We start from the raw sequence: 24,648 nt of genomic DNA on the forward strand, positions 1-24,648 counted from the left end.
TGGACTGTGCGCCGATGTCGATGGTGTCAGCGCTTACCGTTGTGTCGCCCAGTGGAGATTCCGGGATAAACCTGATCCCCAGTAACCTGTCCTGTCTGTGGGAGACGACCAAATGGATTGAGTGGTCAGACGGTTGATGGAGTGTCATCTTACCCGACGGCGTGGGTCATAATATCAATCACTGCATTGTCTGATCCAGATTGGTCCAGCCCGCCGTCATATATAGCTGGAATATTGTTCATTGTGGCGTTAAACAACAAATACACACAAACACTAACTGTGGGACCCCCCACAATGCATTTTTTTCAAGAATGAGCTGTCGCTATATGGTTGAAATAATGCCGACGCGACGTTAAATTTTAACTCACTCAATATTAAGCTTTATATGTTGGCATATGAGGCACCACAAATCATTTATTTTTTCTCAGCTTGCTGCTATTCTGTCACAATAATAACCAGAATCTGCTCAAATCAATGCACTGGGTATACCGTTGGTGAGGCTGCGGCCTAGTAGCCAGGTTGTGGATGATCTCACGCAGGGCTCTACTTTCTGTACAGGTGTGTAGCAAGGCAGCTCGCTGACTCCTTGTCTTTTATCGCAGCGGGTCGCCCAGCGTGAGAACCGGGCTCGGCTGTTCACGCTCCAGTGGTAATCGCTCAACGTTCTCGCATAAACACGGGAATCAGTAATATGGTATTCGCCGAAATCTGTGTCACTACAATCCCGTTCTGTTGATACTTTATCTTTCTCTTCTCTTCCACTTTCCGACCCTTCTCAATTCTCACTTGTCTCTTTTCGTATTTCTCCTATTATCATCTTGTTTAGCGCAGTTTCCAAGTAACAACGAGTGAATTTTGTTTAACGTCGCAGTCAATATTCCGGATTTATCATAGCGTCCTGTAAATACTCGAGTCTGGACCAGACAAACCCGCGGTTGATATAATGAGACCCAATCAACTATAAGCTTCCCCTAGTCTCTTTCGCGGTCCCCGTATCATATTATTTTCCCTTCCGCCTAGTCTGTACTGTAATCTTGTATCCCAAAATGAAGCAAGTCTAGATTATCCACAAGCACGGATTCTCCCATGTCAATGGGACTATGCGTTAGTCTACTGACCACCCTATCCATTTTTGTCGCCTCTAAAGACAATCATAGGTTACTGGGGACCACTGGATTTTTGGGAAGCCTTGTGGTTAAAACGTTCGCTCGTCACGCCGAAGATCCGGGTTCGATTCTCTACATGGGTACAAGGCGTGAAGCCCATTTCTGGTGTTCACCGCCGTGATATTGCTGTAATGTTGCTAGTGGTGAGGCTGTTATTCCAACAACGTTTACAGGTCTTTATAGTGTTGTCGCCACCCCTAGTGTACAGTACATTCACTCTGTGCAATCTAAAGAACCCACTCGTCCGATGATAGAAGACCAGATGGTGGAAAAACTAATTCGTCAAAACGTGTGGTGTCACCCTCGGCAAGTGACTTCGTTCACATGTGCCTCTGTTCACCCAGCCGGGAATGGGTACCCTATATGTGAGGTGGATGTAAAACCCCTCAAACGCTAGTAGGCACCTTGGGTTGTTCAACCCTCCAAGGAGTTGAGTTCAATGCATACGGATCTACTGGTCGGGGAATAAATCAACCGCATTTGAGCAGATACTAGTATCTGGATAATTACGGTATACATATGTACAATATATATAAATATAATAACAATATACAGATACGTAAAACCACACTCAGTCACTCACTCAAAATTAGCGGACACATAACCAAATGAATTATGTCTCTGAAGTGTCTTTGAAGATTTAGCTTAACTGTATCAAACTTGCTGCAAATGTTTCTTTGTCTTTTATGTGTGTGTGATTATATACTGTTACAAGCGTAATAAATACCAACAATACAAACTAAAGGAAGTCGCTTTCATTTCCTGGTCTGAGCCTACTTGTGGTTACCACGTGACACACAATACGCTTGATCTTGTTACAGAGTACATTGTTATTACAGCGTGGGTGTTGGTTTACAGCTGTTCATGAAATACATATTTTTCATGTTCATGAAAAACATATATATTATGTTCATGAAATACATATTTTTCATGTTCATGGAAAACATATATATATTATGTTCATGAAATACATATTTTTCATGTTCATGAAAAACATATATATTATGTTCATGAAATACATATATAATGCGTTCATGAAAAACATATATATTATGTTCATGAAATACATATATATTATGTTCATGAAATATATATCATTAAAACTCGTTGGACAATCATAGGGTATAATGGGAACGAGAATTTATATACATGTATACTGAACAAGAAAAGTTAGGGATCATTAATAATTTTTGGAATATTTTTGTAGTGAAGGCTGGGCACACTTTTCTTTTAGAAATCACCAAAAATATTCATGATCCCTGAAGTTTTTGTTCAATGTATTTCACATACATCTTCGAATTTCTACCAGTACACTGGCCATTGGACTTTAAATGTAAAGAAGTAAGGCCGGATGTCTAGCTTTGTGTTCTATTTTAGGAAAGCTAAATGTCAACTGTGGTGAACTCCATTTACCAAAAACGCTAGACCTAAGTTCATCTTGCATGTTAAGACGTTTTGTTTGGTTGATGTTAATGAGTGAGTGAGTTAAAATCTATCGTCGCATCGGTATGATTTCAGCCATATAGCGACTGAGGTTGATGCCGAACTCACCAATATTGCCGCTGTATGACGGCGGCATTTAGATAATTAATCAGACAAACAGTGATTGATATGATGATCACTATCCCTCGCCATCGGCTAAGCTAAGTAACAAACAAACAGACAGACAGACCCCTGTGCTCTGGCCATTAACCATCCCTGCGACAACCCCTGTGCTCTGGCCATAAACCATCCCTGCGACAACCCCTGTGCTCTGGCCATAAACCATCCCTGCGACAACCACTGTGCTCTGAACATGAACCATCCCTGCGACAACCACTGTGCTCTGGACATGAACAATGATGATCAATGTCCCTCGCCATTGGCTAAGCTAAGTAACAAACAGACAGACAGACAGACACCCCCCTGTGCTCTGGCCATGAACCATCCCTGCGACAACCACTGTGCTCTGGACATGAACAATGATGATCAATGTCCCTCGCCATCGGCTCAGCTAAGTAACGAACAGACAGACAGACAGACAGACACATTTTCGGTCCATTTAGCCCTCTAATCATTCTAATCCTGGTTTTCCAGGGTCCCATATTAAGAGGTGATCAGCAGGTCACATTAGCTGAAACGTATGGGACCAAAATGCGCTCTGTGATGAAATGTTGCATGTGCTAGAATATGACATATTTGTATCAAATACATAATAGTGATGTGTGTACGTATATTGTGCAAGCCTCCGTATACTCGGTGCATGCTCAAAGCGCTAACATTATTACCCCGGTCAGTGGATCAGTGTGCACTCCATTCTCAGCTCCCTGGGGAGTATACATCCAAAGTTGCCTTGACAGGCACGAGAAGTTTAACTGTCACATTACCAACTCATCCTACCCGTTTTACTGCTTGGTGAACAGAGGCATATTTCGAACAACATATGCTTCAGTGTGGGGCAGGACCGAACCCCTAGAACCTCTTAGGAGTCAAGCCGGAGTCGCCCATCCAACTATTTAATGCGGCACTCATCCAACTATTAAATGCTGGTTTACGCAGTATTTAGCAGTTCTAAAATTGCTGCCTGTTAGAAATCGAGCCTGGGTCAGGCAAACCAGAGGTTGATGATTTACACCGTATTTAGTTTGGTCAGCCTTTATGACAAAATGGGGCTCTGTAGACTCATCGTCCCCGTAATGCCCATCGATGGAACCACTAATGGGACACCAAATCGGATCGTGACAACCACTGTGCTCTGGCCATGAACCATTCCTGCGACAACCACTGTGCTCTGGCCATGAACCATTCCTGCGACAACCACTGTGCTCTGGCCATGAACCATCCCTGCGACAACCACTGCACTCTGGACATGAACCATCCCCACGACAACCACTGTGCTCTGGACATGAACCATCCCTGCGACAACCACTGCACTCTGGCTAAGAACCATCCCCACGACAATCACTGTGCTCTGGCCATGAACCATGCTTGTGACAACCACTGTATCCTGGACATGAACCATGCGTGTGACAACTACTGTATTCTGGACATGTACAATGCTTGTGACAACTACTGTATTCTGGACATGAACAATGCTTGTGACAACACAGTGCTTCGGAACATGAACAATGTTTGTGTCAAGTGGGAAACGACAGGGTTCTAAGAGAGCTTCAACACACACACACACACACACACACACACACACACACACGCACACACACACATACATTTAATCTATAAGTAACGGGCACTTACTTTGGATGCGACACGTTTCATCGCGGATGCCAATACATTCCAACACATCGTAGGTTATCCGTTACCATGAGGTTATCGTCAGATCAACAGTAGATCATATAACACATGGCCCGCACGACAACCTTCGGAATAGTAAGCGTCCATGTCTTCAGCAACCCAGCTTGTTTCAAGTTAAACAAGACCTGGTCACCCAATCACATTCAGGCACACATTTCGGGACGGAAAGCCTAATTGACATCAAGGAAACAAGGAGTGAAAACTCCTTGTAAACTGTACAAAAAATGTTCTACGGTCATAACACTGTGCAGGCTTGCGTTGAAGTGCTTACGTTATCAAGCAAAATCCAAAGAATGTCCGCCGTGCTTCGATAATCAGACTCGTTCTTTTCGCATACCCTATTCATCGGCACATTCTGCGTGTGTGATGGTGCAACTGTTACCTCATGTATAATGTAGAGTTGTAGTGAGCGTTCCGCCTAACCTTGGAAGGCTGTGCGAATGTTGCCCAAGTGGTTATCAGTAAGTAGCCTTGTGAACCCCAGTGTTGGACTTTACTTTTTTGACCTGGGTTTTTGTCTGTTTTGTGTATTTCGTTGGCCGTTAGCTTTCAAGTGATATACCAGAATAAAACATATGCTAGATTATTTACCTACATTCAGCATGTCTTCGGAGGCCACAGATCCGCCATTTTTTAAAGCTGGGACAAGAGTGCGGGGGCGACATTAGCCTATCAACATTTTTTTCAAGCTAAAATGTCCTGTCATTAATGATTCTTCGTAACTTGTTACTCATAACCCATGTCTATTTGAGTATGGTATGTAAATGACACACCCTACCTCAGTATGTGCCGCATATCTCGGCGGACACACACAATTCGCGGTATGGTTTTGTTTTTTTGGTTGGTTGGTTTGTTTCACACTACATTCAGCAATATTCAAGCTATATGACGGCGGTCTGTAAATAATTGAGTCTGGACCAGACAATCCAGTGATTGATATCATGAGCATCGATCCACGCAATTGGGATCGATGACATGCATCAACCAAGTCAGCGAGCCTGACCACCCGATCTCGTTAGTCGTCTTTTACGACAAGCATAGTCGCCTTTTACGGCAAGAATGGGTTGCTGAAGACTTATTCTAACCCGGATCTTCCCGGGTCGGGTCGAAGCGCTGGTACAATGTAGAATGCTGTGGTGGACAGTTTGTTACAAGAAGTGTGTAGCAGTTACCTCCATTGAACGTTGACAAACATGGCAAGCGAGGTTGTTCAAGGTGTTTCGGGATGAGACAGTTTCTAGAAAGCTGGTTGTACCTATATAAAAGCGACACGAAGGCGACAAGAGACCCTGTTCACCCTGCCTTGTGTCTTATCTACTATTTGAAAATACAGAATCCCTGCCTGCTTCCAACACTATTCGGAATTCAAAAACAGACCTGTTTCAGGACATTTGACAGTGACAAAATCATTGGCTACCACTGACAATCACACCAAACACATCTTCAACAATCTATACTGCCTCATAACAAAGGTGTGAAGCCCAGTTCTGATGTTCCCTACACTGACATAGCTTGACTATTGCAGCGGAAAAGCCAACTCCTTCACTGATAGTAGTGTCACGTGTCTCAACTGTCGACATAATACGAACAATATGACACATCGTAGTTTTTTTGTGTGAAACAAACAAAGACAAGTGTCTACTGGTTGTCGATTGAGTGAGTGCACATTGCTTAATCCTGTATGGTGCGTCACACATTACCACAATATCAGAACAAAATCGGCAACTGATGGTCTGTAAATATTTGAAATATAGGTTGTCAGTTGTGGGATCCCCTTGGTATAAACAATACGAGGGGTGGTAATAAAGTTCTAAGCCTCAGTAACTTTCAACTATGGGCCTTACATAGTGAACTTGTCGATGTGGTACATTGTTTGAGTAGTTCATTTCAAGTGTATTTGGTCTGTTGAGGCCGTTTGTTTAATAGTGACATCCAGTTGGACGTGATAGGGGTCCAAATCGACACAGAAATGGAGTACCGAGCAGTCATCAAGTTATTGACTAAAGGGAAAAGTATTCTCCAAGAAATCAATGACCGCGTGTCACAAGTGTATGGGGACAAGTGCCCTAACTATTCCACTGTTAAATGTTGGGCAGCTATGTTTAAGGCTGGGAGAACCAGCCTTGATGAATGGCACTATTCCAGTTCTCCAGCACCAAAAACATTCAAGTCGGTAAAGAAATTCATGGCCACTGTGTTCTGGGGTGCAAAGGGTATGATCCTTGTTGATTACTTAGAAAGTCAAAAGACCATTACTGATGCCTCTTCGCACACCTCTTGACTTGGCAAGGCTGCTGTGCGACAATGTGGATTCAAAGAGCTTCCTCTGACTAACATGTTTGAACCAGCGAGCTAGCTGTCCTGGTATCTGAACCTGTTTGAGCCAACAGGCTAGTTAACCCCAGTGCCTGAATCTGTTTGAATCAACGGGCCAGCTGTACTGGTGTTTATGTGAGTGAGTGAATTTGGTTTTACACCATTTTTAGCAACGTTCCAGCAATCATGCCAGGGAACACCAGAAATGGGCTTCACACATTGTACCCATGTGGGGAATCAAACCAAGTTCTACGGCATTACGAGTGAAAGCTTTAACCACTAGGCTACCAACCCACTGGTCCCCTGGTGTTTGAACAACTTTGAGTCATGTATTACCTGTCCTAGGTCCACTTGCTCAAAGTGATCTTAGCACTACAATGATCATAACTCCCATACCTTAACATAGACTCACTATAGCCATACAACTAAGAATGCCTTGTACCAGATGGCCCTGGCCTAAATCCAATCTACCAGGAACCACCCCACTGAATCACTGCCTAGCTGTCCTGGTGTAAGTCTGAATGACAGAGTAGTCATGGGCTTGGTGTTCTAGAGTAATTCTGAACAAGCATGAAATACTCATATCCCCCCGCCAACATGACATGTCCGGTTGTGTGCAATGTATTAGCTCCTGTGAACTATGTTCACTGGACCTTTTTGTAAATGGCCTGATTGCAGCACTAAAAAAGTTATTACTGGTGTTGTTTTGCCTTCTGCAGTTTATGATAGAATACGTAACTGTATTTGTAATGAGTTGTGTTATTACTTAAATAAAATTCTAAAATTCATGAATAGCAAAACGCAACAATTCAGCATGTGTCTGATAGATGTGGAAAATTTCATCTGGAATCGAACACCACCAACACCAAGTCCAACTTGTTGCCATGGAAACGTAAAAAATGAACATTTTTAAAATTCCTAAATGGCAAAAGGCACCAGTTCACCATGAGACTGATAGACATGCAAAGTTTCATTATGGAAATATTTAACGGTTTCTGAGTTATGCTCCGTAAACGGTCTCAGGACGCACACACACACGGATGCATGGACAGACCCTATTTCAATATCCCCTGCCAACCTCGTTGGGGCAGGGGATAACTATCTGGTAGAGTTAGACAGATGGGAATACCGGTATTAGTCTCTTAGTCACTGCATAGCTGTCCTGTCCTTTACATTTTGAGCAATATGTACATGTTGAAAGTCGTACGTGGTGGTACTTTCGAGTTTATTAGTACAAACAACCTAACACACACCTATCTCCACATATATCTGGTTTGTTTAAGGTTAGTATTAAAACTTGACTCACACCAAACTAAAACACAGTCAATGCTCTATTTCATGACTCACATGTACAATGGCTTCCACCAAAGTGACAAGCTAAGGCATATATTCAATTAGATATTTATTTACAGTTTCCTATGTACAAAGCATATGACATGATCTGACCCGGGAAGATTCGGGGTAGAATAGGTCTTCAGCAACACATGCTTGCCGTAAAAGGCGACTATGCTTGTCGTAAAAGGCGACTAACGGGATCGTGTGGTCAGGCTCGCTGACTTGGTTGATGCATGTCATCGATTCCAATTGCGTGGAACGATGCTCATGATATTAATCACTGGATTGTCTGGTCCAGATTCGATTATTTACAGACTGCCGTCATATAGCTTGAATATTGCTGAGTGCGGCTATAAAGAACACACCAACCAACCAACCAACCAACCAAAGTCTGATCTCTAGCATGTCACTGCTCAGTGCCATCATTGCCTCCAGGTCACCTCAACTTCGTCTGTTCGAAACCTGAAATATCATTGAAACCAGCCTTCATTATAGACACGTCGGATTCCAGAAAGTGAGTGAGGGAGTTTGGTTAACACCACTTTTAACAGTAGGACTGGCTATAGATACAGATCATGGAGATCGATAATCGCCAACTAAATATCGATCCATTTTTGATAAATATCGGAGAAGTAACTTTGAGCAAACAAGCAAAAAACTCTGACAGAAATCAACATCCTTCATACCACTGGTGAATGGTGACACATTTATACATGGATTACTTTTGTGGACATTTAAGTTATAACAAAAACACTTGCTTTGCGTCTTTGGCAATTGACATGATTGATAATAGCAAGTCTGTTTTGGTAAAGTTCATTACAATTTTTTACGTAAGATATTATCGATGATACAATTTTTGTATCGATAATCGTTAATATTTCTTTCCATCAACGATAATTCTGATTATCTATCTTTTTAGCCAGCCCTATTTAACAGTATTTTAGTTATATCATGGCATGTCAGCTTAATGTGAGAGAAAAGACTGATGCAGGTCAAAGACAATTACCACTTTAGCAAAACCTAAAGTACAGGTTTGGTGCTGACAACACAAGGGACATAATCAGCATAATTGATCCTGATTTCTGGCACGACTAAGGGATGGATGTCTGCACAGTGAATCACGAGAGTGAGTTGGGTTTAACATTGCTTTTAACAGTATTCCAGTTATATCGCAGCGTGTCAGCTTAATGTGGGAGGAAAGCCCGAAGTGATGCAGGTCTCAGACGTTTACCACTTCGTTGAAACCCACGAGCACGTGTTGGTGCCGACAAACCTAGAAACATAATCTGGGCGAACTGGGATTCGAACCCACAATCCTAGGTTTCTGGCATGCCCAAGTGACGCAACTCTGCACAGTGAATCGCGGCGACTTACGGATGACACCACAAAGTATGACTTACACCTGACAATACAAAGTTCCAGAAACCATTACATCTGTTATAAAGAGTACCCCCCCGGGGTAAGACTTTTCCAGAATAATATCCTCTGTTACAATGTATACTGACGACACTTTAAAAACGCATTTTCAAATGTTTGTAATATTTAGCAAGTTGGACACAAAAATGAAATTAAGTTCTTTTACATGAGATTATCAAACGACAACAATGTTGTCATACAGTTTTGAATCCCCATTTGATGTGTTTTGAGATGTACTGCCAAAATCAATATACTGTATTCGACGTAAAAAGCGTCCTGCTCTTATAAGTGTCCATTGCTAGTGAACAATCCCAATTAGCACCCCTTCCAATTGATCAATGTACAAAAGACATATTCATTCATGTATAATACACACTCGTGTGTTATATGCACACTTAATCATGGGCAATTAAATTCTGGAAAAACATATTTGTCTTATGTAAACATTTCAGGCTGTCAGCATAAACCATGAAAAATTTCAACTGTTTTATTCACCAAAATAATATTCTAATAAGAGCCTCCTAATTCTAGTTTTGAGAGTGCCCTGGGCGCTTATTACGTCGAATAAGGTATGTTCATGCAACAATTTGTGAGATTTTCATAAATCTATGGATCTAAGACATTTCTGGGACATGTAATCTAAGACAGCCTTTCCTACCTCTGGGTGCAACTGGTTTCGTTTAGCGGAGTTGTCTGCCCGGCTTTAAACATCTCCCACCCGGCCTGGGCAATCATGGCACCATTGTCTATACAGAAGCTGCAAACACAGATATTCTGCTTTAGTGAGCGAACGAGTTTGCTTTAAAGGAGATTGAAAAAAAATAATTTAAATATGGTAAATAGTCATCCATGTTTACACTGTGACAGGCTAGTGGAGAGCCATCCATCATTTTCTTTTGTTCACAGTTCATTAACCTCCATAACAATGAGGTGATTATCCATTATTCTCGACGTATTGAAGATGCAAAATGGGGTTTGTGTTGCGTGGGGGTGTAATAGTTCTTTCAATAACAGTACCAAGTGTCATTCCTTGACATTTCCAAGCAAAACATCTGAGGCGTCTGTCTATGAGAGATCCACACAAACTAAAAGAACTTGATTACACAAATACGCAGTTCTGGGACCACTTGCACAAAGCGTTCTAGGCGCTACGACTATCGTAAGTCTATGTTAAAGTATGCAAGTAACAATCATCATAGTGCTAAGATCGCTTTGCGCATGTGGACCCAGACTTAATTGGTACACCATAGGTAGTTTTGTCAGTAATAGCTACAGCTCAACTCCATACTGAAATGCCACCTAAAGCTTCATCCAACAGCTATGAACATGTTGTAGCTACAAGGTTATCGTCAAGTCTCTACAGCTTTAGCTACATTCCTTCTCTGATTCAAAACAGAGTTTATTATTTGTCTATGACCATGTAATAATGATGTACTTTGGCAAGAATACCTAGCCGGTTTCACGCATTGAGATGTAGAAACGCCTACTTGTGCCACAGAATTGACAAACTTGGGTAAATTTGAGTATTCTGATTTTACTTACGGTACATTTCAGAATACAGACATGTCCTAGATCTGGGTTAGAATAAATCTTCAGAAACCCATGACTATCGTAAGAGGCGACTAACAGAATTGGATGGGCAGACTCACTGACCTGGTTGATGCATGTCAATTAATTGTGTAGAATGATGCTCATGGTGTCAATCACTAGATTGTCTAGTTAAATATTTACAGACCGCCATCATATAGCTGGAATATTGCTGAGTGCACAATAAACAACAAACAAACAAACAAAACCTCACAATCTTAGATTACCAAGTTATTTGAGAAAAAGACTATACTGTGAGAATTCATATCTAATTTTCATCTTCATTACGCTGTCTATTAACCTAAAGGAATTAAACAAGATTTTTGTTCAAATGTTCAGAATTAGAGATGACCACCCCAGTCACTGCTGGTCCACAGAGAGAAGGCACATGCTTCAAGGGAGCTAACTCTTGTACACACACCTCTGATCTGTAGCATACAGAATTGCCTCCCTTTCTTCAGCCATCTTCTCCATCATGTCTTGAAGTCGTTTATTGCCTGAAGCAGAAGAAGGGCAGACCTAAGGTACTGATACCAGAGCGACTTGAATATGTCTGAAGACGAAATGTATGCAAATTTTTCCTGCTTCATGAAGAAGGAGGGCGGTAGGGTAGCCTTGTGGTTAAAGCATTTGCTCGTCACGCCGAAGATCCGGGTTCAATTCTTGACATGGGTACAATGTGTGAAGCCCATTTCTGGTGTCCCCAGTAATGATATTGCTTGAATATTGCTAAAAGCTTCATCAATCTCATTAAAATCATATCTTAGTTCTCGCTATCGCTAAAAAAAGATCTAAGGACATCCCATTACAGTCACGCCAGAACGACCTTTCATCTGACCAATCAGAGCATCGCTTACCAGATCGTGAAAGTGACAAGTCGGAATGTGTTTTATGATCAAGCAGCCTCAAAAACGTTAATACGGGGTATTTCGAACGACAGTTACGGCCCATACGACTGATTCCATCAAAATTACTGTCTATCTCTCGCTTCTGTGGGATAAACATTTGATCGGAGGAGGCGTTGCAGAGAACGTGGAAAGCACTGCCATACAATCTCAACCATATATTAGACATTCCAGTTCATTTTTCAAAATTTTAATCAAAGACTTTGTCAACATTTATTTCAAGCGTCGACAAGTCAACAAGTTGAAACGAGTGCTGTAAAGGCTCGAGAAAGCTGCTTTCTAATTGGCTGATGTTGACTTCTTGTTAATAATTTCAGTGGTCGGTCAAAGTTCACGAAAGGTCGTTCTGACGTGACCCATAATGGGAAGTCCTCAAATCTTTGTTTAGCGGCAGCGAGAACTTAGATCTGATTTTAATGAGATTGAAACCTGCATAAAATTATATTCACCCACTGATGAAGAAGGGCACTTTCCAACCCAGAGTTCCTTATGGTCAACCTAGTACACATCTCACACAGTCCATTCAACAAATTACATGTTTTTCATCTGTTTCATTTTTGAAAAGTCTACACATGAAGATATACATAGGTCTTGAAATGGTGAATAGTGAAACAATGAGAAAATATCTGTCAATGTGAAAACCTTTTTCCAGTTGAGTATTTTCAGTGCAGACATTAAACCCCTATACATAACTGGTGATACGGTCACTTTAATGTGTAAAGATATATTGTCATCCTCCGTGTCATAGTTACAGTAATATATACCAATAATCATGCAAAAAAATCTTTCAAACCCATTGAAATGCTTCCATTAGGCAAATAACTGGATTGTCTGGTCCAGATGCGATTATTTACAGACCGCCGTCACATAGCTGGAATATTGCTGAGTGCGGTGTTAAACAAAAAATAAACAAACTGATTTCAGGACAAGTCAGCAAGATCTTCAGCTGCCTGTGAATAAGCAGACGACACAAACCAGTGACTAAAAGCATGAGCAACAACACACGCCATCAGGCACGATGACATGCAGTCAACCAAGTCTCCCAATCAGACCTCAGATCCCCTTAAGAAGCTCTTCAGACAAGCATGGGATCCTGGGGACCTATTCTTCCCCGAAATCCCCTCAAGGGTATTTCTACACCCTTATATCCAAGAAGATACCACAATGTTGAACAATGTGAAACATGGTCAGAACAAGGTGAGAAACTCACGATGCGCACCTACTTCTGGAATCTGTGGGATTTCCAAGTTAGACTAGGTCCCCAGCAACCTATGCTTGTCATAAGAGGCGACTAAGAAGGTCAGCTGGTCAGGATCGGTAACTTGATTATTTGCATCGTATCATCATATCCCAATTGTATGGCTTGATGCTCATGATGACAATCACTGGATTGTCTCAACCAGACTCAATTATCTGCAGACCACTGTCACATAGCAGGGATATTGCTGAGTGCAACATTAAACAGCAAACAGTTAGGACAAGCATGGGATATTGGAAACCCATTCTTCCCTGGAATCATCACAGGGATATTTCTACATCATTTTCCCTTATGAATACAAGCCAGTGTTAGAAATATTACTACTATGGCAAGTAACATGAAACATGGTGAGAAGGTCAAGACTCACAGCCAACTCCTCCCACAATCAACACCTCCTCGGACCTGCAGTGTGCCATGGCTCGCTCTGCAATACACACAGCACTGGTTATAGGAAAAGTACCACATGCTCAAATATTCAGATGCAGGTCCTGCTCCTCAGTATCATAAACAATGTGCCATTACTGTTACAGAAACACATCACATGATTAAAAATTTAAGTAATCTCTAATCTCGACCTGGGATGGATTAGTCTCACCTGCAATCTGCACCTGGGGACGAATTAGTCTCACCTGTAATCAGCCCCTGGGGATGGATTAGTCTTACTTGTAATCTACACCTGAGGACTGATGAACCTCACCTGTAATCTGCACCTGGGGATGGAGTAGACTCATCTGTAATCTCCACCTGAGGACTGATGAATCTCACCTGTAATCTGCACCTGAGGAAGGATTAGTCTCACATGAAATCTCTACCTGGGATGGATTAGTCTCACCTGTAATCTCCACCTTGGGACAGGTAAGTCTCACCTGTAATCTCCACCTGGGGACAGGTAAGTCTCACCTGTAATCTGCACCTGGGGACAAATTAGTCTCACCTGTAATTTTCACCAGGGTACAGATTAGTCTCACTTGTAATCTGCACCTAAGGACTGATGAACCTCACCTGTAATCTGCACCTTGGTACGGATTTGTCTCACCTGTAATCAGCACCTGTGGATGGATTAGTCTCACTTGTAATCTGCACCTGGAGACTCAAGAACCTCACCTGTAATCACCATGTGGGACACATTAGTCTCACCTGTAATCTGCACCTGAGGACTGTTGAACCTCACCTATAATCTGCACTTGGGGATGTATTAGTCTCACTAGTAATCAGCACCTGGTGACAGATTAGTCTCACCTATAATCAGCACCTGGGGATTGATGAACTTTACCTGTAATCTGCACCTGAGGACTGATGAACCTCACTTGTAATCTGCACCTGGGGACGGATTAGTCTCACTTGTAATCGGCATCTGGGGGCAGATTAGTTTCACTTGTAATCTGCACCTGAGGACTGATGAACCTCACCTGTAATATGCACCTTTTGGACAGATTAGTCTCACCTGCAATCTGCACCTGAGAATGTATTATTCTCATCTGTTGTCTGCACCTTTTGGATAGTCTCACCTGTTATCTCCGCCTGAGAATGGATTAGACGCACCTGTAATCTGTATCTCGGGACGGATTAGCCTCACCTGTTATCTCCACCAGCATAGCGAAGACAGTTTCCTGCAGGGAGAAACACAGGTCCTCTGGCGTGTACTCCCCCGCCTTGATCAGCTGCGGGGCTCGCTCCTGTATACACAGAGGCTACATGTGATGTCTCACCTCAGAACCAGGTACACATAAACATACACTGCGATGAACTGCATGTCAATCCATCCTGTCTATGAAAAAGATGGCTTGCACACCACAGATAAGAGCACATGCAAGTATCGTGATACATATCGGATCTTGAGTAAGGTATCTTGATACGTATCAGATCACACAGTTGATCGTCCCAGCCCCACCGGTTTCCACCTTTGCCGAACTGGGCTAAGATTATGGAGTTATGTAAACAACATGGCGACTGCCATGTCGACTGCAGAATTTGCAGAGCAAGTGTACCACCAAATGGGTGTAGACAGATGTTTTTCAAATCTTTTTATGTGTTTAAACAAGGTGCTCAAGCGATTTGATGTACTACGTGAGGTTAGACCGATTTTATTATAAAAAAGATCTGATTATCGATCAGATCATCTTGACTTGGGCCGCCATTTTGCTTTAATCAAATGCAAGTAATAAGAGAGATGGAATCTGATTGGTCAATAGGAGGGACATAGAAGGGACATAGCCTGTAGTCGCCACTGGTGGTGCTATGATTGAACCATGAAATTGCACCCCAGCAGGGCATGAGTGGAAACTGGACTTTTACAGTCAGTTAACTCCCTTGCCTCGTGAAGATGTGTTCAAAGTGATTTTAATCCAAACTCATTCTAGATAATGGATAATTCTACCCTGACATTGAAGAATGCTTGATTATGATTGAGTAAAAAGAGGTATCCTTTTTCCTACTGAAACCTCTCTTACATATATATCAGTCTTTTCACACCAAAACCATGCGTATGAATACATCCACTGCCAATATATGGATCCATAACAATTGGCTGCCGATACACCCATAAGAACTGTATTGCATCAACATTTGGCTAATTTTTTGCTGGGTCTCTAATACACGCCGGGTCAGGGGACCTCAATAATCTAAGAGACACCCAAGCGTCCAATAGAGGAATTACGGTATGTTTGATATCTGAACCTCCACAAATAGTGCTGTGACTGACCTCAATGTAGGACAGTAGGCCTGAGAAGGATACGTCCATCCCCTTCACGGCATATGGCAGCTCCAGGAACTTCTTCCCCCTGCAGAAAAACACAACACCACCACTGTGAACACAACAACACAAGATCCCTAAAAATTGTGGTAACAAGGACATGGATTAACTATCACAAACACAACCAGGGTGCCGTTGTACAAAGCGATCTAAGTGCTGAGATGATCGTAACTCCCATACCTTAACATAGGCTTACGACCGTCGTAGCTCTAGGCTTGTTTTGTACAACGGCATCCAGCCGTTCTAGTGTACTACCAAGGCACAAGGTGACATTCAAGCAGACCACAAACATGCCACAGTGTATATCTCGGTGGAAGCACCGGGTTTTTTAGCGCACACACGCTGGGTTGTACAAAAGGAGAAATCGTTATTCCGGATTACGATTGCTGTTGCCAAAACGCACGTAACATGCATCACATCAATACAGTACAGCAGTAAGGTCGTGACAGCAACAGTTGTGGACACAAGTGGACTACTTGCCTCTTAGCCATCTGCTCTATGTTGTAGCCCGGGCTGGGATCATTGGACAACTGCAATGCAGACAGGGCGAGGATTAATGGCCTCCAACATAACATCTGCTCTCTGCTCTAGCAATAACTCAGCCAAACAGAGTGTGAGTACATCCACAGTTTGTTATAGGAGCATGTGTTCATACTGATTTTACGAAAAGGGGGACTGAGTTCTTTTATTTCCCGCGTGAGAGCACGGGTAAACATTAATTCTTACAAGAGTCGAATGACGTCAACAACCTTCAGCTATGATGTCGTCTCTAGTTTGATGGCATTCCAAATTTACATCACAATAAGAGTTGAAAGATGTCAAGATTGTCTGGATGACGTGAGCAATACACTGATGTGTATGTAGTGATATCTGCACTAGTGCACACACGATTTTATGAACTCGGATATTCCTTACCATAGGGGTAATAAGAGCCTTACTGCACCTGATAATTCAGCTTAACACAGAGAGTGAGTGCACAGTGTATTATTACACTAGCAAGAACTTTGCTGCACGGAGAGTTAGAAAGAAAAAACATCTCGAGGTAAACATCATTCTACACGGTATATATTATTCTGTAGTAGTTAAAAGCTAATGCCTTACCTTTAAAACTCGGGCGAATCTGTCCAAGCAGTTTCCAACAGCTATGTCAATTGTTTCACCAAATATTCTATACCTACGATGAGAGTATGCAATAACCTGCAACAGAGACACACTGTCTGCCAGATCACACAATAATTCATGGAACCTCAAGCGACAACAATACGCAAGACAAGGCCTGTGTTTCCAGAATACACTGCATGTACAGTTGAACCTCATTGCGTCAAAACTTGTGGGGACCAGGAAAATAGTCTGCGTTAACCGGGGCTCGAGACAACCACCAACAAAGTGAAAACCAAACATTCTAGTGTGAGAGATTATTACTAGGTCTGAACACAAGACTAGATTTCAAGACATGTAAATTTCGGTGTCTAGGCTGCTGGTAGTGAAGGGGGCCACAACTCAAGCGTAGCATCGATCTCTCACTCTCACATAAGCATCATTGTATAAGTCATAGCTCGAATAATTGATTCACTAACATAATCTTAATCAATTTTCACGTCTCATCGGCAGTCATGTGAGAACACTTCAGTAACCTGCTGCTGATGCGCTGGAGTAATCAGTTTGCACCTTTGTAAGGTGTGCCTGTTAATGAGGCTCGATTGGGTGTTGGCATGTTGTTAGAAACCATCCTGCCTTTGATGTAATTACGGCAATCGCAGTGAGATCAGTCAGTTGTGTGGAAGAGAGTTGAAGTTTGGCAAGTGTGGGTGTGTGAACATTTATTTATTTTTAACTGTTCGAGTCATAAGGGGAATTTCATGCTTAATTTGGACACGTGGGACTCCCATATAAGTTTAAGACAACCGGGAATTCAAAACATTCAGTTCAAAAGATAAATAAATTAGGAATTCGCAAGGACCAGACGGAGAGTTCAAGACAACCAGGAATTCGACACATCCAAGCTGGACACAATGATTGATATGTTTAATCTAAGACCAGACTGACCTGTGTGTTCCCGCCACTGACATACAGAACTGTAGGGTTCTTGGCTCCCGTGATCAGACGCCCCATCTCTATGTCTGACCTGGATAAGGAGCTTTACAACTACCATTGTCTGTTTGTTTGTTTGTTGTTTGTTGTTTAACACCTCACTCTGCAATATTCCAGCTATATGCATGATATGGATACGGTCTGCAACCTGCCTTGCGTCTTATCTCCTATTTGAAAATACAGAATCCCGGCCAGCTTCCAACACTATTCAGAATTCAAAATAAGACCTGTTTCATGGACATTTGACAGTGACAAAATCATTGGCTAACACTGACAATCACACCAAACACATCTTCAACAATATACTGCCTCATAACAAAGGTGCGAAGCCCAGTTCTGATGTTCCCTACACTGACATAGCTGGACTATTGCAGCGGAAAAGCTAACTCCTTCACTGATAGTTGGTTGGTTTGTTGTTTTACGCCGCACTCAGCAATATTCCTACGGCGGTCAGTAAATAATCATGAGCATCGATCCACGCAATTGGGATACGATGACATGCATCAACCAAGTCAGCGAGCCTGACCACCCGATCCTGTTAGTCACCTCTTACGACAAGCATAGTCACCTTTTACAGCAAGCATGGATTGCTGAAGACCTATTCTACCCTGAATCACAGGTCTCACAACAACCACATACTGCCTATACGTCTGACCACCCCTTCCATCTAGTCACCTCGTCCAACAAGCATAGGTTGTTGGGAAATAATTCTAACCCAGAATCCCAACAGGGGTGGATTAGACTTGCTCAAGTCTCTAAGGCAATATTTATTAGTTTGAAACAATAATTTCCAGATTATGTAAATTATAACAAGCTGTGCATGTAAGAGACCGCAGTCCTTAGTCCACATATCTAGACTTGCCTTTTAGTAGGATGGAACTACTACACATCCATGGACTTATCATTCAGTATAGCCTTGGAGCAAGGTTAGGGGTGGATATATGTGGATAAGTAGATGTTAGCCTTGATGCACTATATAGAAGTAGAAAGACTTTAACCTTGATGTGGTGTGTGGGGATATGGGAAGGGGTAACAACACGCAAGGAAGGGACACTTCCTCAAAAGATGGCAACAAGGATACGCCCAATGCAGTGGTTGACCGCCACTATGGGTTTCTGCCACAGCTGAGCCACAGTGCGTGCCACAATTGCAGTCGACACTAGAGGCGCCCCCATCCCTGGCCCTGAAACACAATCAGTAACCATATCCAAGTCATACAAAACATGTCATTGATGAAGCATAACAAAAATACCATAAAAACACTATCAATCAATAAAATATGAGGTAAAATTGGGTTTAACGTCTCATTCAAGATCATTGCACTTATATAGCAACGTGCATGCACATGTGTGTTTGGTACTAGTCCGGACTAATGCTGGTTCCATAGTGCTAGCCCACAGATGACATGGCACAGCTTAACATGGATACCTCACTCTGACACTGTATACTGCCTCTGATCCAATCCCAGTCCGTTGTGCTCAGCACCAGACAGGGTAACAACAAGTACCATGTTTCAAATTATTTTGGTATTGAACCACCATCCTTACTCTCTCCAGGCAGATGTTCTATCCACTAGACCTTGAGTATAATGACAAAAAGTAAATATTCAGATTGAAATGGCATAACATTATTATGTTGTCAGTTTTGAATTGTTGGATTTACATGTGTATTATTAGACAATATCTAAGTTACATTCTGTGAAACAATACATGTTTGTTTTGTCGACATACTATGTTTGCTGATTATTTACAGACCGCCGTCATATAGCTGGAATATTGCTGAGTCCAGCGTTAAACAACAAACAAACAAACCATTCTCAACAACATTTTGAACAAGGCTCTATCATTAGTCTGTGTTGCCTTTTTAGTCTGTACAGGTTCATCATGTTTAACATAGACGAACTGGGTCAAAAACAGTAGATGTACCCACCTTTAGTGTAACAGACCACATCTATCTGCTGAGGGTTGATCTTGGCTTCATCTAGAGCCTGCTGGAGAACCTGCAGGACGTGTTCCCTGTGGTGCTTGGCGGTATCTCTCGGCAGGAAGCCTGCAGGAACACAACATGATGGATGAATACCACTGCTTAGTGTACAGCTGCCCCAACTGAACATTGCCGATGTGGAGCTGGGAACATTCATCAGTCTTACTTCCATAACTCTACACTAGATGCCCTGTGATGAATTTCTACCTCATAACTTAAAGAGGCCTGAGTATATCCCTTAGGGAAACGTTAAAAAAATTCCTCCATGTCATCAAAATACCATGACCACCAGCATCTTCCCGGGGCAAGGGAGTTAACTGACTAAAAAAGTCGAGTTTCCATCCTTGCAGAACTAGGCTGGTATTATGGAGTTAGATTTGTGGCCAGACTAATAAGTCTGTGCATTGTGTAATCAAAATCATGCAACGAACTTGACATCCTGTTCATAAACTGCCATGCAGATTTCAGTCAGTTGCAGGATTTGCAAAACATGTGTACTGTCAACTTAGCATCAACAGATATTATAAAAATCTTTGCATGTTAATAATTGAGGTGCTTTCGTGATTTTATGCACTTCGCGAAGTAAGACCTGTTTTATTACAATATAGATCTTGACTATCGATCTGATCTTCACTGGCCACCGCCATTTTGTTTAAAGCAAATGCAAGTGATATGAGAGGTGGAATCTGATTTGTCAATTGGAGGGACATAGAAAAGACATAACTCATAATAGCCACTGGTGGTGCTATGATCGAGCCCAGAAATTCATGCCTAATTCAGTCATGGATTCAAAGCCTAGATTTGTTGTGATTATCAACCTCAAGTTGTCAGCACCAACCAGTATCTGTGGTAAACCTGCATCCATTGGGTAGCTCCTGCACCCTCTCCAGCTGCCAGGTCGTGTACACCTACCCCCACGTGTTGAGAGTTGAGAGAGTTGCTCATGAGAGCTCCAGGACGTCACACACTCACTATGTCCCTGTATTGACCATGTCGGTCTGTGACATTCCTACCAGTGGAATCTTGTGATGTATTCGGTCATGTCGGTCTGTGACACTCGTACCAGTGGAATCTTGTGATGTATTCGATCATGTCGGTCTGTGACACTCGTACCAGTGGAATCTTGTGATGTATTCGGTCATGTCGGTCTGTGACATTCCTACCAGTGGAATCTTGTGATGTATTCGATTATGTCAGTCTGTGACACTCGTACCAGTGGAATCTTGTGATGTATTCGATCATGTCGGTCTGTGACACTCGTACCAGTGGAATCTTGTGATGTATTCGATCATGTCGGTCTGTGACACTCGTACCAGTGGAATCTTGTGATGTATTCGGTCATGTCGGTCTGTGACATTCCTACCAGTGGAATCTTGTGATGTATTCGATCATGTCAGTCTGTGATATTCCTACCAGTGGAATCTTGTGATGTATTCCATCAGGACGTCACACACTCACTATGTCCCTGTATTGACCATGTCGGCCTGTGACATTCCTACCAGTGGAATCTTGTGATGTATTCGGTCATGTCGGTCTGTGACACTCGTACCAGTGGAATCTTGTGATGTATTCGGTCATGTCGGTCTGTGACACTCGTACCAGTGGAATCTTGTGATGTATTCGATCATGTCAGTCTGTCACATTCCTACCAGTGGAATCTTGTGATGTATTCGATCATGTCAGTCTGTGATATTCCTACCAGTGGAATCTTGTGATGTATTCCATCAGGACGTCACACACTCACTATGTCCCTGTATTGACCATGTCGGTCTGTGACATTCCTACCAGTGGAATCTTGTGATGTATTCGGTCATGTCGGTCTGTGACACTCGTACCAGTGGAATCTTGTGATGTATTCGGTCATGTCGGTCTGTGACCCTCGTACCAGTGGAATCTTGTGATGTATTTGATCATGTCAGTCTGTCACATTCCTACCAGTGGAATCTTGTGATGTATTCGATCATGTCAGTCTGTGACATTCCTATCAGTGGAATCTTGTGATGTATTCGATCATGTCAGTCTGTGACATTCCTACCAGTGGAATCTTGTGATGTATTCGATCATGTCAGTCTGTGACATTCCTACCAGTGGAATCTTGTGATGTATTCGATCATGTCAGTCTGTGATATTCCTACCAGTGGAATCTTGTGATGTATTCGGTCATGTCGGTCTGTGACATTCCTACCAGTGGAATCTTGTGATGTATTCCATCAGGACGTCACACACTCACTATGTCCCTGTATTGACCATGTCGGTCTGTGACATTCCTACCAGTGGAATCTTGTGATGTATTCGGTCATGTCGGTCTGTGACACTCGTACCAGTGGAATCTTGTGATGTATTCGGTCATGTCGGTCTGTGACATTCCTACCAGTGGAATCTTGTGATGTATTCGGCCATGTTGGTCTGTGACATTCCTACCAGTGGAATCTTGTGATGTATTCGGCCATGTCGGTCATTTGTAAGAGGCAGGAAAGTGGAACTGTCATTTGAATTAGACTTAGACTGTGCATAATGTGTCATTGGCTAAACAAACTGTGATGGAAATATTCTTGTGACCAGGATCCAGACCGTGTCCAATAGGGGGAGTTTCTGTATCTCGTTGAGTTTTCACTCATTTTGCTTTGCCACATATACGTTAGTTTGCCAGATTGTGCTGGCAGTTGTGTATTTACTGAACAATTGTAGGTTTTGGTGATAATTAAATATTCTTAATAGTGAAACTGAGAAGGGCCCTTCCTTTTGTCACTTAAGACACTGTGTCACTCATAACAGTAGGCATGTCATGTAGATCTAAACAGACCCAGCTTACCTTCTCCTGGTGGTGTGATGTAGGTATGGCGAGGATTTGACAAGACAACTCCATCTTGTATGATTCCAATACCCAGCTTGTTGGCGCTGCCTTCAAAACCAATAGCTATCACCATTGTTCTGCAGGCACAGTTAGTTACGCTGAAGTCAGAATAGATACAACACATAATTCATGTGATCACACGGAAGAAGCAAGGTCATCATGGTCATAAGAAAGTAATGCAAATGTTCTTTTCACAACTACATTGCGCAGGTTGCCAAGCATTGCCAAGTGGTCAATGTATTATTAATAAATAGCAAATTGAACAGCAGTATGTCAATATTATTCAGGATAATGATGTCTTTGTACAGTAACCATGGTAAGCATGACCTGTCTCTTCACACTTTCAGCATTAGGCTGGTCAGGTCACAAGGGTCTCAACTGAAAATTCTGCAGTTCTTTTAACATTTATTCAATGTAAGGACACCCGTTTGTGTTCTGCTTATTTTTCCTTCCTATATACACAATTCATTAGTGTATATTATGACCATTTCATTTCTCCAGGGGGGGTCGGCTAGCCTAGTGGTTAAAGCGTTTGCTCGTCACACTGAAGAAATGGGTTTGATTCCCATTTCTGGTGTCCCCCGCCATGATATAGCTGGAATATTGCTAAAAGCGGCGTAAAATCAAACTCACTCACTCATTTCTCCACAATATCTTTGGTTAAATTGTGTGACCAGTGATTTGGTTCATTTGTTTAATCCGTCCAGACTTGACAGCCGAATTGTTTGATAGGCATTACTTAGAAGTTGAGGGATGACAAAGCAGAGTAAATTTATGGCTAACAACTTCTTTATTTTGTTTGTTTGTTTGTTGTTTAACTCCGCACTCAGCAATATTCCAGCTATATGACGGCAGTCAGTAAATAATCTAGTCTGGACCAGATAATCCAGTGATTGACATCATGAGCATCGATCCACGCAATTGGGATCGATGACATGCATCAACCAAGTCAGCAAGCCTGTCTTTTATTTAGAGTAATTAAAGGCGTCAAATAAACCTAGCTGGAACTTGGCGCAGTACGGCGTTAAACAACAAACACTATGACATGTTCTTATTCCTAGTTCAGATATTTAAAAATCCCAAATATATATATGCTAGGCAGGCTAGGTTCGGCCACGGACGTATATACACGTCTTTGGTTCGGCAAAGGTTTGTCTACAGTTATTTGTTCAGTACAAGCGCTTTGAACTCATGAGTCTTGTCCTCAGTCTAGTCATAACACCGCTACTGCCGCAGTTATCTTACCCAAACTCTACTCGGGTGACTCTGACCGTTGAAAAGAACAAATAGAAACAAAGGAAACTGGTGATTTCAATTAACACAAATGTAATGACTGAAGATTATGTTATATTGCGTCACATCACAACAACAAACACATGTGCTTCCTGACCGGAAGTAAATACATGTGGGTTAGTTGAAAAGATGGACGGAAAACAACGAACCGTGAACCCAATGGAACATACATTGCGACAGAAACTGTTGTGTATAAGCGGTATTGGTTTGTCAAAATAAATATTTATACATATATCCAAGATGACTTTGTTCATCACCATGCTTTGTTTTAGTACCCTAAAACTTGTTATTGGTAAATTTGATTTCTCTCTGCAAATGAATAATAATCAGGATGATATTTATGACTGTTAGGTATTTAACCGCGAGCCTGTTTAGAATGGCACCCACCCTGCACAAAACCT

General features: G+C 42.2%; 2 protein-coding genes across 2 annotated transcripts; one reads left to right on the forward strand and one right to left on the reverse strand.

The window, feature by feature from the left end:
• The first annotated feature begins 3,906 nt into the window (after positions 1 to 3,906).
• Positions 3,907 to 4,308, forward strand: LOC125381113 (histidine-rich protein PFHRP-II-like). The gene has a single exon (XM_048397334.1). It carries the CDS (start codon positions 3,907 to 3,909, stop codon positions 4,306 to 4,308), a length of 402 nt encoding a protein of 133 aa, XP_048253291.1.
• A 4,060-nt stretch (positions 4,309 to 8,368) lies between these two features.
• On the reverse strand, positions 8,369 to 24,367 carry LOC124131791 (probable tRNA N6-adenosine threonylcarbamoyltransferase). Its single transcript, XM_046495300.2, has 13 exons — positions 24,200 to 24,367; positions 22,913 to 23,052; positions 20,047 to 20,166; positions 19,199 to 19,300; positions 18,073 to 18,146; positions 17,128 to 17,223; positions 16,507 to 16,556; positions 15,976 to 16,054; positions 14,851 to 14,950; positions 13,642 to 13,698; positions 11,533 to 11,608; positions 10,183 to 10,281; positions 8,369 to 8,570 (listed from the first exon to the last, which is right to left on the reverse strand). The coding sequence occupies exons 2-13, from the start codon at positions 23,025 to 23,027 to the stop codon at positions 8,531 to 8,533; spliced, it is 1,008 nt and encodes a 335-aa protein (XP_046351256.1). The 5' UTR covers positions 23,028 to 23,052; positions 24,200 to 24,367; the 3' UTR covers positions 8,369 to 8,530.
• Between the last annotated feature and the right edge of the window lie 281 nt (positions 24,368 to 24,648).

This window comes from Haliotis rufescens, unplaced genomic scaffold (genome assembly GCF_023055435.1).
Source record: "Haliotis rufescens isolate VD_foot unplaced genomic scaffold, xgHalRufe1.0.p SCAF_17, whole genome shotgun sequence".
NCBI lineage: Eukaryota > Metazoa > Mollusca > Gastropoda > Lepetellida > Haliotidae > Haliotis > Haliotis rufescens.

Bases quoted from the DNA above. Each gene is read 5' to 3' on its own strand.
- LOC125381113 (XM_048397334.1), top strand. From the start codon at position 3,907: ATGAACCATTCCTGCGACAACCACTGTGCTCTGGCCATGAACCATTCC.
- LOC124131791 (XM_046495300.2), bottom strand. From the start codon at position 23,027: ATGGTGATAGCTATTGGTTTTGAAGGCAGCGCCAACAAGCTGGGTATT. The intron at 19,301-20,046 runs GTGGGTACATCT...ATTGTGTTTCAG, and splicing joins TGTGGTCTGTTACACTAAAG to GGCCAGGGATGGGGGCGCCT. The intron at 11,609-13,641 runs GTGAGTCTTGAC...CTTCTGCTTCAG, and splicing joins GATTGTGGGAGGAGTTGGCT to GCAATAAACGACTTCAAGAC.